The sequence below is a fragment of the Cetorhinus maximus genome, chromosome 3 (assembly GCF_964194155.1).
Source record: "Cetorhinus maximus chromosome 3, sCetMax3.hap1.1, whole genome shotgun sequence".
Lineage (NCBI taxonomy): Eukaryota > Metazoa > Chordata > Chondrichthyes > Lamniformes > Cetorhinidae > Cetorhinus > Cetorhinus maximus.
This window is the reverse complement of record NC_135881.1, coordinates 82,088,262-82,104,244: the sequence shown is the minus strand read 5'-3', so window position 1 is coordinate 82,104,244 and position 15,983 is coordinate 82,088,262. Positions and strand designations below refer to the sequence as shown.

The 15,983-nt window shown below is 45.4% G+C and overlaps 1 protein-coding gene across 1 annotated transcript in view; it reads right to left on the bottom strand.

The window, feature by feature from the left end:
* The window catches only part of LOC144678746 (insulin-like growth factor-binding protein 4), a 138,875-nt gene extending 124,061 nt beyond the window's left edge, over window positions 1-14,814 (bottom strand). The window contains exon 1 of the mRNA XM_078538609.1: window positions 14,385-14,814. Coding sequence (XP_078394735.1) covers window positions 14,385-14,733 — 349 coding nt within the window. The 5' untranslated portion in view covers window positions 14,734-14,814. The remainder of the gene's footprint in view (window positions 1-14,384) is intronic.
* Between the last annotated feature and the right edge of the window lie 1,169 nt (window positions 14,815-15,983).

The following is a 15,983-nucleotide window of genomic DNA, read 5'->3' as shown; positions in this document are numbered from 1 at the left end:
ATTAATTGCCAGAAACTTCCAACTTCCATTTTCTATAGCAAACCAAGAATAAATTATCAGGCCTGCAATGGTTCCAGCTTCCATCTCAGGAAACAAGAGTAAACATGACTTTTGGACTCTTTAAAAAATCTAAGTGCATGGTACCTCTTTTGTAATCACCTTTTCTTATGTGTGCGTGTCTTGTGTATGTACTTGAGTGGGTGCTGTTGTGATTACATACAAGTGTTGGGAAATAAAAATTTATTCTTTCTTTTCTTTCAAACTTACAGGAAAACCTGTCTTGCATCTGTTCTTGAGAGTTACAACATTTAAACTGTTTCTTTTTAAAAGGACATCTGTTGTGATTAGTCAAGAGGTGGAAAAATGGGGAACGATTCTATTATCTCTCCCCTGTCCATCACATAACCTTTTCTGTTCCCTGACTGACCAAATGGAGAAGGTTTATTTGGAAAGGCACCAAACACATTGAGAGACTGTGTAGGGAGCATGCAGTGGCACAGTCAAGGCGTCAGAGCACACAAACCTCCAAAGAACCCATCTACGTGACCCTTCAAGCACCTCCTGCCCAGCATGTGGCAGAGTATTCAGGTCATGCATTGGGTTTATCAGTCATCTCAGGGCCCATTGAGCCAGAGTCGAAGTCATCCTCTATCCTAAGGGACTGACTAAGAAGAAAACAATACCCAGAAGAAGTAGTTCTTCTCCAGTCCGTTCCTTTCAAGCAGCTAGGACATATTCCTTGCCCTGGTACCATTTAAGATAAACACCTTCCTGGGCTCTAGATTGTGATGGCAGAGACTACACTCTATCCCCCCTAATTACTGATGGTTCATTGAAGGTGTTGTAGCAACCCCACCTCAGATGTAAGTATGCCTCCCTTCTATGCCTCCTCAGATCCTCCTCTTGTTTCTCCAAATTGAGAAAATAGAAAGGTATGCCCAAATGACGCATATCTTCTGAACTATGGCTGCAGTAACTTAAATTATAAATGTCAACAATCCAAAAAAATGCAAAAGGTAGGCCACAACCTAAACTAACATTAAATACAATGGAACATTGCAAAATCCTGTATGAACAAGGACTTCAAAACAACAAACTTCTAATTCTGATTGTGATACTATATGCTCCTTTAAAAAATGAATTTTGAAAAAAGATCAAAACAGTGCCCATTTTAAATCTTTAACACATTTCTGAAGCTGAACGCTCAAAATTGTGCCTATAAGGACTTTAAATTTATGAGTAAGTCCTTCAAACCTATACAAGTGAAAGATATAAGTGTCCTTGGGTGCAAAGTAGCATTTTGTGCTGTCAGACAAGTAAAGGTCCTTGGGTCCCAATTATACACCATCCACTCACTTAATCAACACTGGAGTTATGTATGCATTCGACTACTGTAATAAAATTAAGAAAAAATACAATTAAACTTTCCAAATATTTTGGGAGGCAGATTGATTTTGATAAGAAAAATGGAAAACTGGAAAGATTTCCTTTGGGGCAGTGGCACAGCTCATTCAACTACTGATGTTGAGCCAATAATAAATGGGAGAGGGTGGGCTGCAGGCTTAACTTTCCACTCAGAAAAGAGAAGAAAGATCAGGTCAGAGGTACCTGCGAATTGTTTTTGTGTACCTCCTACTAGCTGATATCTAGTGATATTTCTGGAGACCTCGGAGGAGACCTCATGTCTGCCGACTTGGCCACAGGAAATGTGGAGACTGTAAGACTAGGGGGAAATAAAAGAGCCATTTTGTACCCTGAGGGATATTCAAGACTGGAAAAGTTCAGTTAAATGACTAACTAAGGTAGACAAGATGAGGTGATGATTAACTCAGAGCTATGTTGATTCCTGCGTTTGGACTAAAAGGAATAATCAATTAACCCTTTCTCAAGCCTTTGCTGACAGGAAACATTTTTGTAAACAGATATAACAGCTATACTTTAACTCTCCAACAGCTTTCTTTACAAAAGATAGCCACAACTCTTATGCTGGAAGAATTTATGGAAACCCACTGATTAATGTACTGGCCAAGGCAAGCAGACCCGAACTAACCTGGCTACCTGCAGAGGCAGGACAGAGTTCATACGCTGCTGAGTCACATCACCCAACTTGAATGGAGCTATGGGGTAGCCGGCAGTTTGCACCTTTATCAAATGTAGGCACATTTTAAAGTGTAAGTGACTTCTTCAGATTCACAGCACTAACCACAAAAATCAAACTTTTAGGTCTGAATTTTCAGGTCGGCAGGCAGTCACGATCGGCGGGCCAGATATTGGTTAGGAAACAGGCGGCCACCCACAATCGGCCCACGACCGCAATTTCATGCTGGCTGACCAATTAAGGCCCGACCGGCGTGAAGCGCCGTGGTCGGGAAGGGCAAGAAGAGGGCAGGGGCATGTCGTACTCGGGTCCCATGGCGACCCAGCAGGCAGTTTAGAAATGGCACAGGTGGCCCTTTGAAGGCTGCCGGTGAAGATGCATACAGTTTGCGTTGTGGAGACAGTACCCATGGCTTTTGAAGCGGTTGGAAATGCCAGGTGGGAGGGCAGGTTGGGTGGGCACTCAGCCCCCTGCTTTTCGGATGAGTGCCTTGTCGTGCTCCTGGAGGAGGTGGCTGCCAGGAGGGACACTCTTGTGCCAACGGATGGAGGAGGAGGCCACCATACCTGATGAAGAAAGCCTGGGAGGAGGTGGCAGTGCTGGTCATCAGCCATGATGTGGTGTGATGCACATGGGTGCAGTGCCGTAAGAGGTTCAATGAACTGCTGCGCTCAGCAAGGATAAGTACTATGTTGGCATGGATCAGTGTGCAGAAGTGTTAAGGTCTGGCTGTCCTCCTGTGGAGCTCAGAGGTGTTAGAGTCTGAGTGCCAACTGTCAATGACGCTGGAGTTGGCCAAGGGAGTGAGCCCTGGCTGCTTGGACTGAGTGCCTTGTGGCTTGAGGGCCATGACTCGGATGTGCCCTGAAAAGTGTTCCTCAGGTGGGGTTGGCCAGGCTGCAATGGCGCTGCAGGTAGAGAGTGGACTAATCAATGCTCCTCTGTCCTTTCAGGAGAAGATGAGCCATAACCAAGCAGAGAGGTCACAGACAGACGAAGACCCATCCAACCTGCTGCCACTCACCAGGTTCGAGCAGGACATCCTTGAGCTGGAGAGCTGGCACGCTCCCGTGCTTGTCGCATGGGCAATGTGAAATCTTGGTCATTTCCTTTCGTAATGCCCTTAACTGGCCTCTTAATTGATGGCGGGCGCGACTCTGATGCCCGGGCATGACTGCCAACCAAAATATTGCGCGAGCACCAGATGACGTCAGGACGCTCGCCCAACATCATCTTACACACCCACCCGATCAGTGTAAAATTCTGCTTCAGTAAAGCATTGATGTTGAACAAATAAATTTGGTTGCCATATCTATTGCATTTCATTAGAAAAACCCCCATAGGCAGTACAGAGGATGTTGTTGATACATGTGACCAACCTGCAAAGACAGTTTTGTATTGTAGAGGGTGAAATTAGTTTTGGGCAGTGGGTAAAGATAGGCAATTGTGAATTGACATCTGTTATACAGCTCATCAGGTTTCCTTTTCCACAGATTTCAGTATTCTCAAATAAAGATGGTTTCAAAAGCCAGCATAATACACCAACAAGCTCAGCAAAGGCCAAAGCTGGGCAGGAATGAAAAGGTATAATAGAAGCATATGGTGGAATTGTCCGTGCTCACTGGTGTTGGGTATGTTTGGTGGCGTGAGCGGACAATATGGTGAGAAGGTCAAAAATCGGTTTCACAACGTCATGAAACCAGTGTCAGCTCAGCTTGCGGATGGTGGGCCACGTTTCCTGCCATCAGACATCTGGAATCTGATTATAATACATCTGCATGTCATTATAAGCTCAGCCCACCAGAATCGTCCCACCTCTGCCAACCGCCCCACCACGCAGCTTGGTCGTCAGCCCACATCACCATGATGGCACACCTCTGCATTTCACAACAGTATGTAAAAGGCGTGCACTTGGTGGGCTGCACTTTGAGGAGAACTCAGGAGTGAATACACAGTAACATTGCGGAGCGCTCGCTCGGGTCGCCTGTTGCACTTCAAGGTTGAGGTGCGGGGAGGGGTGTGTGTGTGTGGGGTGGTGGGAGCAAAGTCTGCCCTGTGGTTGAAGCAGCTTGGGGGGGGAAAGGGACAAGGGCTGCCCTGTAGTTGAGGTGTGTTGAGGGGGTGAGCAGGGGCTTCCCTGTGGTTGAAGGTAGTGCACAAGCACGTGTGGGGTTGCAGAGGTGGGTGGACGAGGGAAGCGGCCATGCATTCGGGAAACCTTGTATAAAATGGCCATTCCTCTGCAGCTGAGACAATTCAGGCGCAGTCACATTGACATGATTGAAGTTGGACCTCTAGCTTATCTGCCAAATCAAGCAACGCAGAGGCATCAAAGTGCCACCAAGTTCTCCAGAGCTTTTCACCCCTCAGGCAAAGACTCCAAACTAATGTGTGTTTTAGTGGACTGAGGAACAGTGGGGTGACTGGCCACGTTGTACGATCTCCCCACTAAAGCTGGCCATGGAGCAGTCACTGGTGGAGGTGCTCACAACCCCTTGCAATGTTATCATCCCGGCTTGGACCAGCCTCCCCTATGGTTCAAGCTAACAGGGCAGTCTTGAAGTGTGGGTTAGGAGAATGCCTGTGCCTGAGCTGAGATCACAGCATGCAGTCCAATGGGTAAAGCTACTGCAATTGGTCAGGTGGAGTCTGGCGGATGTAGGTGGGGTTTCGGGCGGCCATGCAAGTGGTGGCCAGCAGTCTCCGGGATGCATTAAGGGGCCTTCAGACTTAACCAAGAGAGGTTCTTAGTGTGCCCATGCTTACCCACGCATCTCTCTTTCATCCTGCAGGAGGGGTACATCAAGATCATGGGGCCTGGTGACTAGCTGTATGCTTTGTGGTGGACAGACAGTGAAGGCGATGGAGAAGAGAGTGACTAAGGCTCCTGGCTGTGCAGAGGGAGGAACAGCACTCTCGGGAAGAAGGGGTGACTGGGGCTCCTGCACACGCCACCGAAAAGCCACAGTGAGCTGCTGCTGGTCGATGCCAGGCTAGACCCAGGGTCTATAGATGCCATTTATTCCTGCAGATGACCGAGAACCAGTGTCGTCGAAGTCTGTGCATGTCTGGAGAACTGGTCGGTAAAATCTGCCAACTACTGCAAGATTTGGCACCACAGTGTCATGAAGAGCATCCACTGCCAGTGGCTGTGAAAGTGACCACGATGCTCAATTCCTACACTGTGGCTCCTTTCAGGGCTCCACAGGTGACCTCTGTGGGATCTCACAAGCCTCCACCCACAAATACATCCATGAGGTCATGGATACCATCTTTGTGAGGGCACGCAACTTTGTGCATTTCGCCCGGGACCAGGACAGCCAGGATGCAAGAGCGATTGAAATTGATCAGATCTCGGGTTTCCCGCAGGTGCAGGGTATGGTTGACTGCGCTCATGTGGCACTCAGATCTCTGTCGCAATATGCCATCAACTACGTCAACTGCAAGGGATTCCATTCACTGAATGTGCAGCTGGCGTGCGACCACCAGAAATGCATCCTGCAGGCCTGCGCATGGTTTCCAGGGAGGCTCCATGACTCCTACATTCTCAGTCAGTCGTAGATCTCTGACGTCTTCCAGGGTCCACAGAATCTGCAGCATTGGCTCTTCAGGGACAAGGGCTACCCACAGAGGACATGGCTGATGACACCCATGTGGTGGCCTCAGACTGCAGCGGAGGCTCATGCTGCAACTCGCAACTTGATGGAGCAGGCAATTGGGATGATGAAAATGAGGTTCCGGTGTCTGGACCGGTCTGGTGGAGCCCTGCAATACAGCCCACAGAGGGTGTCACACATCATCGTCATCTGCTGCGCCCTTTACAACCTGGCGGTGCATTGGGTAGAGGAGCTGGCTGAGGAGGAGATGGAAGAGCTGGAGGTCTCCTCAGATGAGGAGGATGCTGACAGGGGTGAGGGTGAGGAGGTCCTTGGTAGTGACGATTATGGTGATGAGGCCCTCACACTGGCCAGATGAGGCAGGCATGCTCGGGAGGCCCTCATAGCTGCTAGATTTGTGGAGGATGATGACGACATGCAGTGAGGTGACCCCATGGATCCTTGCATCACACCTATGAAGGTTTAACTCCTGTCTGGCTTATGGCAGCGCACATGCCCTCTGTAATAATACTTCTATCATGGAGACGCAGTTGAGGCCCTAATAGTCGCTTGGTTGCAGGAGGATTATGACGACATGCATTGAGGACACTCCATAGACCTTCACATAGCCCCTGAGAATGTCTGGCGCCTGTCTGGCTGAGGGTAGCTTGCTTGCGCTATGTGATCAAGGTCATATCATAGAGATGCAGCCATGAAACTTTAGAAGCATCTGATCCTTTGACTGTCTTCAGCACCTGACCCTTTCAGGAGCACAGCATCAGTGGCCACAGATGCTGAAGAGATGGGTGCCAGCCCCACTTTATAGGAGCTGAGAGCACCCAGAGAGAATGACGGAACTCTGTGGCACCTGCCCACTACATTCTGGCAGCAATGACAAGCACCATCAAGGTGCAGGCATCAGTAATGCATCCAGGGAGTGTGAGGCCGGACCAACACTTCGGTCTGGAGGTTGCAAGAGCACAGGGAAGAGGCCCTGGGCTGAGACACCTGAGAAAGTTTTCACAACTGAGTGACACGAACACTGCTCAACAAAACAAGGAGCCATTGGTGGGGAGACATTTTTGGGAGTTTATTGACAATAGAAAACCATATGTGCAAGTGATTAACCCCTGTTCCCAGGCTGTGCAACTGCATCTTCATAACTTTCCTAACCCTGTCGCTATGTCATGGTGCTCCCCGGACATCCACAGTGGAGGTGTAGACAGCTTGCTGACTGTTATGCCCTGTCTGTGAAGACCTTGGTGGGCGTCCATTGGAGGGCCAAGACCTGAAGGGCCTCGGCCTGCTTTCGGGGTCGTGATGTGTGGCAGTGGCACCCTTCTCGGCCTATGGAGCTGGAGCTGCTGTGGTCACAGGATGAGTGGATGCAGATGGACTAGACATTCCTGGGGTCACCTGAATGGATGGCCCCAGGGAGGTACACCCACTGATCCTCCTCCCTATGGGTGTCCAAGGGCCCCTGGCTGACTCCTTGAGGAGAAGGGGTAGCTGGAATGAGATCAAGCTGCCCCACACTTCTCTCGCGTACGCACTGTTGGAGGATAACTATGGCATCAGACATGGAGTTGACCCTGCACAGCAGTGTAGGAGCAACATCCTGGCCCAAGGTCTCCATGGCATCAGCCATCCTACCAAGATTGTGCTCCATGCGTTGGCATTCCAGCGCTATCACCTCGGGCTGAAGGCAGGTGGACCCCTCCCTTGTGCCTTGCAATCTGAGGAATGCAGCGGACATTCCTCCCTGATATTCACGAGTTTGTCTTTGCAGCTCCAGCAACTGAGGTATGACCGAGTTCAGAGGCTCCTCATCTGACTCGGACTCAGCAAATTTCTGGCCTCCAGCAGTCCTCCGAGTGCGGACAGCTGCTGTGGATCAGAAAGTGGGATGTGCTCACCAGGTTATGATTCCAAGGCCACTGTAAAGCTAGGTCACTTCGAGGTGTGTGTCTCTGCACTGGTGGAGGTTGCGGGTGAGTGCTGTGATGGGACTTCAAAGAGGGTGCCTCAGATTCCTCTTCAGGGGTTTCTTCGGGGTTTGATTGGAGGCCCTGGGTCATGGACTCCGTCGGCTGTTTGGCAAATGTGCCTGTGAAAGCAAGGGGAGATAATTATTGCATGGCAGTGGCCTGTGAAACAGGACACATCACTCAAGGCATGGTTGCCTGATGAATGTTGCACTGCTGGGTCCTCACTTGGTAGAGCAGTGCCGATCCCACCATCAGCACAGGACCAATCTATATCGTCATCGGTCAGCTGGATGGCTGTTTTTAAAGTCCACGAGGACCTTGATTTCAGGCATTCCCCCGCCGGTCTGCAACCTCTCCCTCTTGTGTGCCAGCTTGTCCTGCATGAATACAGATGGAGAGAGTATAACCAGTATGCCTGCCAGGCCGGATGATAAGTATGCCTGTCATGAGTGAGTGGTCCCTTGAATGGGATAAGGACAATGACGGTGTGTATGAGTCAGTGAATGGTGATGTCCCTTGAACTGGCAGTGAATGAGGACCCTGTGGATGTGTAATGGGTTTGTGAGTGTGTGAGTTGAGAGTGATGAGAAGAGTGACTTACCCTGGCAGAACGGAGGAGATCATTCATCCTCATGGTGGCTGCGCTCTTTTGCAGGGCATTGACGCTGATCACCGCTGGCACCACCTCCCAGGCTGGATTAGCGAAGCTGCTGCCCATCCTGCTGCCAGAGCGGGAGTAGAGGGCATCACGAGCCCGAGGGACGCGTCATTGAACCGGGAGGCTGCAGTCTTTTTCCTTTTCAGGGCCATGTCTCCTTTGCTGCAGTCCTCAGCTGGAAGCACTAAGAGGTGTGCGCGTGACTGCACTTTAAATATGGAGCCTGGAATGAAGAAGCAGTGAGTTGTTGGCATGGCGGGCGAATGAGAGCCCACTCACCATGGAAACAGCATGTTTCCCGGGAATGCATAATTAATGTGGCGGGTTTCACGGTGTGAAAAGCCGCCATTGCGGCCGATGGGTAAAACGTTGCTTTATCTGCCCGCTATTGCACTTAGTGCAAATGTAGGATGATTCTGCCCATAGAAACATAGAAAATAGGAGCAGGAATAGGTCATTTTACCCTTCGAGCCTGCTCCGCCATTCAATATGATTATGGTTGATCTTCCATCACAATGCCATACCATGCTATCATGAATCTCTATTTATATATGCAACAAAACCTGCTAAGATACCTTAAACTATTTTTGGCTATTTTTTGTTAAAATTCATAAATTTTTTAAAAACAAGTTGATGCCTACTTACACAGAACTTAATTTCAGTGTCATCTTCTCATAACATTTGACTTTTCTGTTTGTCTGCTGTTGTAGCTAATTTAGACCCAATTGTTGCCTTGGTCAATATATTTCCCTCTAACAACGTCACTAAAAATCAGATGATCTGGTCAGTTGTTTATGGGAGCTGGCTGACCGTAAATTGCTGCCACGTTATTCTGCATTATACGTGACTATACTTTAAAAGAAATTCATTGGGGCAACCAAATCTTGCTTTCATCATTTGGTTGAAAGGTGAGGGAGAAGATTTGAGCAATGGGGTTTATATTTTCATACAAATTGTGCAACTTACTGGAAAGCACACAACACCAGTGACAGCATTGTCGTCATAAAGCACTTGTGACTTATTTTGTTGGTGACCTTCAAACTTCCAGTCTTCCAATGAAGCACAGCAGAAATTATCACCTGACAAATTTGGTCAGAAGTGTTTCTACACAGCCAATCCGAAATAACTCTGTTGAAGACGTGCTTATTCAAAGTTGTAAACAAGCAGCGAAGGATGGGAAACTTGTTTTTACTGACTGGAAATGTTGAGAAACCCACTTTGTAAAGCTCAGATAAACTGTCTCATGTATGGCAATAGGGCAAACCCAGGCAGTTGTGGGGCCTTAGGCAGACCTTGCATTTTGGACTGCACAATATCAGAAAACCCGCTCACACAACTAGTTCCATAAATGTAGTTGATTTTCCTGAAGTTAACAACTGATGGTAAATATTTCTGAAACATGAATAAAAAATGGTAAAAATGTTATTTTTAGACATTTCATGTGTTGACACCTATCAATGGAATCATTTTAACCATTAACTTTCGATAAATGAGACCTTCTGCCCATATTATAAATTTTACAATATTTATACCTTCAATTAAGCACAGAGCAATTCAGTATGCATTCGAGAGGGAGTTGGACTGTTATCTGAAATTGAAGAATGTGCAGAGCTACAGGGAGAAGGTCAGGTGTTGGGGAATAGTAGTGCTTAGTAAATTGCTACAAAGGCGAGCTGGCAAAGACACGCCAGGCTGAATGGCCTCCTTCTGTCCAGTAGCAAATCTGTAATTCTGGAATTCTGTGTTAGGCTATAAGATTTATCATATTTCAGCTCATTAAAATTCAAGAAATTAAAAGCAAGAATAGTACAAAAGAAGTTAAATTAGAAAAATCTTCAGTTTTGGTTAAAGAAATAACAGGTTTCACAACAGAACTTCATAGACAATGCCTGATGAGTGAATACTTTTGATATGAAAAACATAATGCAGAAAACAGGGTAATATCCTGATGGGAACAGACTGAATCGCACTCGTTAAGATGTTTCTGTAAAGCACAGCTGCTGCACAAAATTTGGTACAGGTACAGATTCAAATCAACCACAGACCTATCAAAAAACTATGCAAACACCAGAGAACCACAATCAGTACAAATGTGTTACAAATGAGAAGAAACTGACATTACTGACTTCAGAACCGTCGATAGCGTGGCTGATATTTGGGGCAGGATTTTACACTTTGTACTGTAGCTATGCCCATGCAGGATGGGTGGTGGCCTTAGAGTCTTACTGGAGCATTGGTCCCCCCCAGGTCTGTACTGGGAGGCCACCTCCAGGCATTTGCTGTGTTGCTGATGCCACTGGGGGGCCTGCAGACCAAGTAAAAAATTCCAGTTGACCTCTGATCCATAGGGCAGGATTTTCGGGTCGTCAGGTGGGCGCAGTGGGCGGGCACGTGGGAAACGTCCACTGCCCGTGATCGGCCCCTGAACCGTGATTTCGCCACCGGCTGGCCAATTAACAGCCATCCTGTGTGAAATGCGCGCTGAAAGGCTCAGTGCGGCCGGGGTGGGGGTGGGAGGAGGCCGAGTGCTGAAGTCTGCACCGGTGCGGGGGAGCACACAATGAAAGCTCCCTGAAGGCAGAGACCTGTCTCAGGGGGCTGAAGAATTTTAAAATCAAAAATGAAGGTTTGGAAATCCTGAAAAAGATGTCCCCACATAGGATTCACTCACATGAACATATATATAATAAAAGTTATGTCAAAACATCGATAAAATTGATTTCGGAAGCCTCATCCCACCCATGGTTGAGGATTCCTCAAAAATGCAAAGGCTGCCTGGCCGATTTGCCAACCATAACATTGGACAGGCAGTGAAAAATCTCTCTTAACTAATAAAGTAATGGACTTAATAGGCCTCTTAATTGTCGGCGGGCACACTGCCAACTCTCGCGCGTGCCCACTGACCGAAATATCACTCGAGTGCGCGATGACGTCGGGGCGCTCGCCCAACATCATCACGCACTATTTTACACCCGATCAGGTTGGGCACGCGCCCACCCGCGTGATGTAAAATTCTGCCCAAAGTCTTAATTGGCCTGCTAGCCAGCTTGTGGGCAGCTAGCCATTCCACCTGGACCCAGCCTTCAACAAAATGACTTTGGTGGTAGGATGGTGCCGACAAACTGGCATGCCAGCTGGCGCGTAAATCTAGACACCTATCCACCTCCATTCCCACCCTTATTGGTCCATGAAAATCCTGGGATCTATTCCATGGCATGACTGCTTAACACATCAGTTATAGGAAACAAAGAACTTCAGACTCACTGGATTAGTTAAAAGGAATAGTGGAAAGCAGGATATCTCACACAAACTTAATTATAAAGGCATATTTAAGTCTGTCATTAGAGTAGGTTTGTTCATCATATTAGGAGTTCTTTGCTGTTTCCAGGCATAGGGATGATTATAACCTTTCCTGTCCAACAGAATACAGACAACTGGGCAGTTAAGATTGTCCAGGTTTCTCCCATGCCCTGAAGACAGTGGGAGTTGATTGCTCACAAGCTTTGTAGGCAGTGAGTTCCAGGTCATTACCATTCACTGTATTAAAAGTTCATCCTCACATCCCCCATACCTCCTTCCCAAACCATTAAACTTATATCCACTAGTCCCTGTAGAATCAACTAATGGGAATATCTTTTCTTTGTCTGCCTTATCTAAACTGGTGATAATCTTGTACACCTTGACCAATTCTCCCCTCAATCTCCTTTGTTCCAAGGAGAACAACCCCATTTTCACCAGCCTAATCTTTAAGCTACAATTCCCTCATTCTTAGAACCACTGTGGTAAATCTCCTCTGCATCCTCTCAAGAACCATAGCGTCCTTCCTAAATTGCTGTGACCAGAACTGGGTGTAATACTGTAGTTGTAGCCTATAAAAGTTCAGCATAGCTCCCCTGCTTTTGTACTCAATGTCTCTATTTATGACCCCACATGCTTTGCAAACCTCTTTCTCAATATGTCCTGCTACCTTCAAACATCTATGCACAAACACCCCAACTTCCCTCTGTTCCTGCACACTATTTAAAACTGTGCCATTTAGTCTCTATTGCTTCTCCATATCCCTTCTGCCAAAATGAATCACCTCACACTTCTCTGTATTAGATTCTATCTGTCACTTGTGTGCTCATTCTGCCAGCCTATCTATGTCCTGATACAGTCGATTAGTATCATCAGCTAACACAATACAAATTGGGGTTGAAACTGGGACTCTCCTGGTCTGTATGGTTCAGTATTACAGTTCAGTGATCAGCCCCCATTGTTTTTTTCATTTCCTGCTCATCTTAGATTGGTTGTCCTTAGATCCCACTATACCTTTGTTCAGCAATAAATCTGCTTTAATCCCTTTTGAAACAATTCATCCCCAAATTTTGCATCACTGCAATTGCAGACTGTTCATTTTGAAATCTTACCAAACTTACATGAGTTGATATATTTAAACATGTCTTAACAATTTAAATTATTTTAAAGAATTTATTGGCATTCAGGGTCTACTTTCCTGGCTATTTGAAAATCTTTAATCATATGTCAAAAGTTTGAGAAAGTCAAGTCATTTCACAAGTAAGACAGATCTACAACTCTTAAATGCTGTGAACGCAAGTGAGTCCCTGTAATTTTTCACAGGAGTGAAGAGGTTTGGAAATCCTTGCGATTTGGGAGGTCCTTATATCTCTGTATGTATCAGCATCTTTCATCTTAAATTCTGAAATTCCATAAAATGCTGCTGAATGCCATGTTGTTCCAGCTGTGTGTGTATGTGTGTGTGTCTGTGTGTGTGTGTCTGTGTGTGTGTCTGTGTGTACATGGGGTGAGATGAGGAATGGATAATACCATAACAGGATTTAATATGAACAGAAACATTGTGCTAATCTTTTCTGACTATAAACAAACTTTTGAAAAGCATCTGGCTCTAATTTGGCTCGCCCAGAGATCATAATTTTAAAATATATTAAACAAAAATGTCTGCTTTTCTTTCTTTTATTTAGTGTGCAGCTTATGACTTTATGGCACTGTTCCATGAAACATTCCTTGTGCCATGGTCTGCACAGAGAGAGAACTGTATGAGTGAACTCTACAAGTGTATATAAACGATGACAAGTATGATACTGATGTCACTACCTGCAGGGGTAAAGATCAAAAAACTCAGAAATGTGAGAGACTCAAGCTATATAGTTGCTGTGAGCAACAAAGTAGATTATATCACAATTTTAGCTCCTTTTTAACATATTTATGATGTTTAAATGAAACTAAAATATTCTTTGTTTGTAATTATATTTTTTTACCTAGTCATAGGATTCTATAAATTCTGTATTGCACTCAGCAGCATTGAGTATACTAGTCTCCTGCTATGGCTCTGTTTATTAAATGTGTGTTTCTGATCATTTCTCTGGAATGCAGCAAATTAAGTATGAAGATGCAAGAAGATGCATTGTCATCAGGAACATATAATCTGTAAGCTAAACACCCCTGCAGTCAAACATCAGCAGGATCAAGGCTTCAAACACTAAAGGATACTCATTGCACTTCTTTCAGCTTTTATGATTTATGATCATCTCAAAATTGTGACATTTTACAAAAGGCTTTGTAAAGAGAAAGAAAAACTTGTACTTATATAGCACCTTTCATGACCACCAGACGTCTCAAAGTGCTTCACAACCAATGAAATACTTTTGAAATGTAGTCACTGTGTAATGTAGGAAATGCAGCAGCACATTTGTGCATAGCAAACTGTCACAAAGAGAAATGTGACAATGGCCATTTAATCTGCTTCTGAGATGTTAATTGAGGGATATATATTGGCAAGGACATTCATTTTCTATGCAACACCTTCTTATTTTGTAGGAATTTCAGGCAAACAAACCAGCAGTGTACCTTTAAGTATTATAAAAAATCCAATTATACAGCAGCTGCACATTATCTTCGTTTATTCTAATAATTCTAGCTCCATTAATACTAATGTATTGTGCTATTACCAATAACAAAGACATTATTTCATATTAGGTTGGTCCTTCCCATCACCATATCACACATGCAGTTCTCTTGGTTACCTGCTTGTATTGCTTGAATCCTTTCAACCTCAGGTAGCTCCATGCATATGCCCCGTCCCTGCATGAGTGTCTCCAAAGGTTTGGATTCCTCGAGCTGGGGGTAACAGCGGAGCCCCGCACCACAGCGTGCCGTGTACACCCCACACAGCTGGCCGCGAGACAGCGCACACATCCGACAGCAGCCACAGCCGGGCTCCCTCACCACCTCCTCTGTGCATGTATTATCCACGGGTGGGCAGTGTGCCAACCTCTCATCGGTGCAAGGCAAGCAGCGGATCGGCCCAGATGCCTCCAGCATCAATGGTGAAAGCAGCACAAGCAGAACGCTCCAATACTTTAAAAGACACATCGAAACACAGTAAGTAAACCAGATGGAGGAAAGGAGCGTACTCACAATACCTAGCCTCGCTGAGGGCAGTGAGGATTATTTATACAATGGTTAGACTAGTTAGTGATAAATTCCGGTCAGGACTCTGATTAGCTATTCCTTACATGTGGGTGTAATCGTACAGCATGAAGTGGAAAAATACTTTCGCTGGGTCTTAAATACATAGTTGTACCAGTAGGAACTTGAAGAGTTGGGTTATAGCCAAAACAACATAGTCGTGACTTGACATTCTATTTATCCCAAGAAGCAGATGGATATACAGTGATAACTTCATTACTTTTCCAGCAATAAATCTGCTCTCCTTGTACTTCACAGTACAGTAACAGTGACAGGGAACACTAACACACCTTTGATCTCTATAATTTCTTCATTTTGAAAAAAGAAAACTAAAGTAAAAATGATTGGAAAGCATTGAACTAGATGTAATAGAATTCAAACTTAAATTAAATATCCAATTTCTGGCAGCTGACATCAGTTGTGTAGGAAAAAATCTTTGCAAGACAAAATCACTGGACGGAATGGTTAGCTGGATCAAAACACCATGCTGATGTTTGAAAAAGACATTAACTATGGCAACATTTTATTTGGAATCAAGGTCTTTAAGAATCAAGAGCGTCGCTGGATGGTATCCTTGTTTGTTGTTTTCAGTTTTGATATTGAACAGAACCAAGCACAGACTTTATGACTAAATGGAACAGCACTGAGAATGAACATGTTTGTCTTCATATTAGATGCTGCTATATATTTCATGTCCATATATTTTTATTGAATTTAAACAAATGTCACTCCACTCCTCATGTTTGGCAGTAAAATTTTACAATGTGTGGTCAATATGGGGTAAACAATTTCAGTGGTTTTACATAGATTTATTAGGAAAAGAGGTAGGCCATTCAGCCCTTCTAGCCTGCTCTACCATTAAATTAGATCACGGCTGATCTGCACCTCAACTCCATTTTCCCACCTTTACTCTTTATCTTTTGATACTTTTACAGAACAGAAACCTATCTATCTCACTCTTGAAAGCTTCAATTTTCAGATCAGCCACAGCTGCTTGGGGGAGAAATTTCTAAATTTCTGTGAAAAAATGCCTCTGATTTTGCTTCTGCATGGCCTAGTTCTAATTTTAATATTATGTTCCCTTGTTCTTCACTCCTCCACCGTATCTACCCTATCAAGTCCTTTTAACATTTGAACACCTCAATCAGATCGCC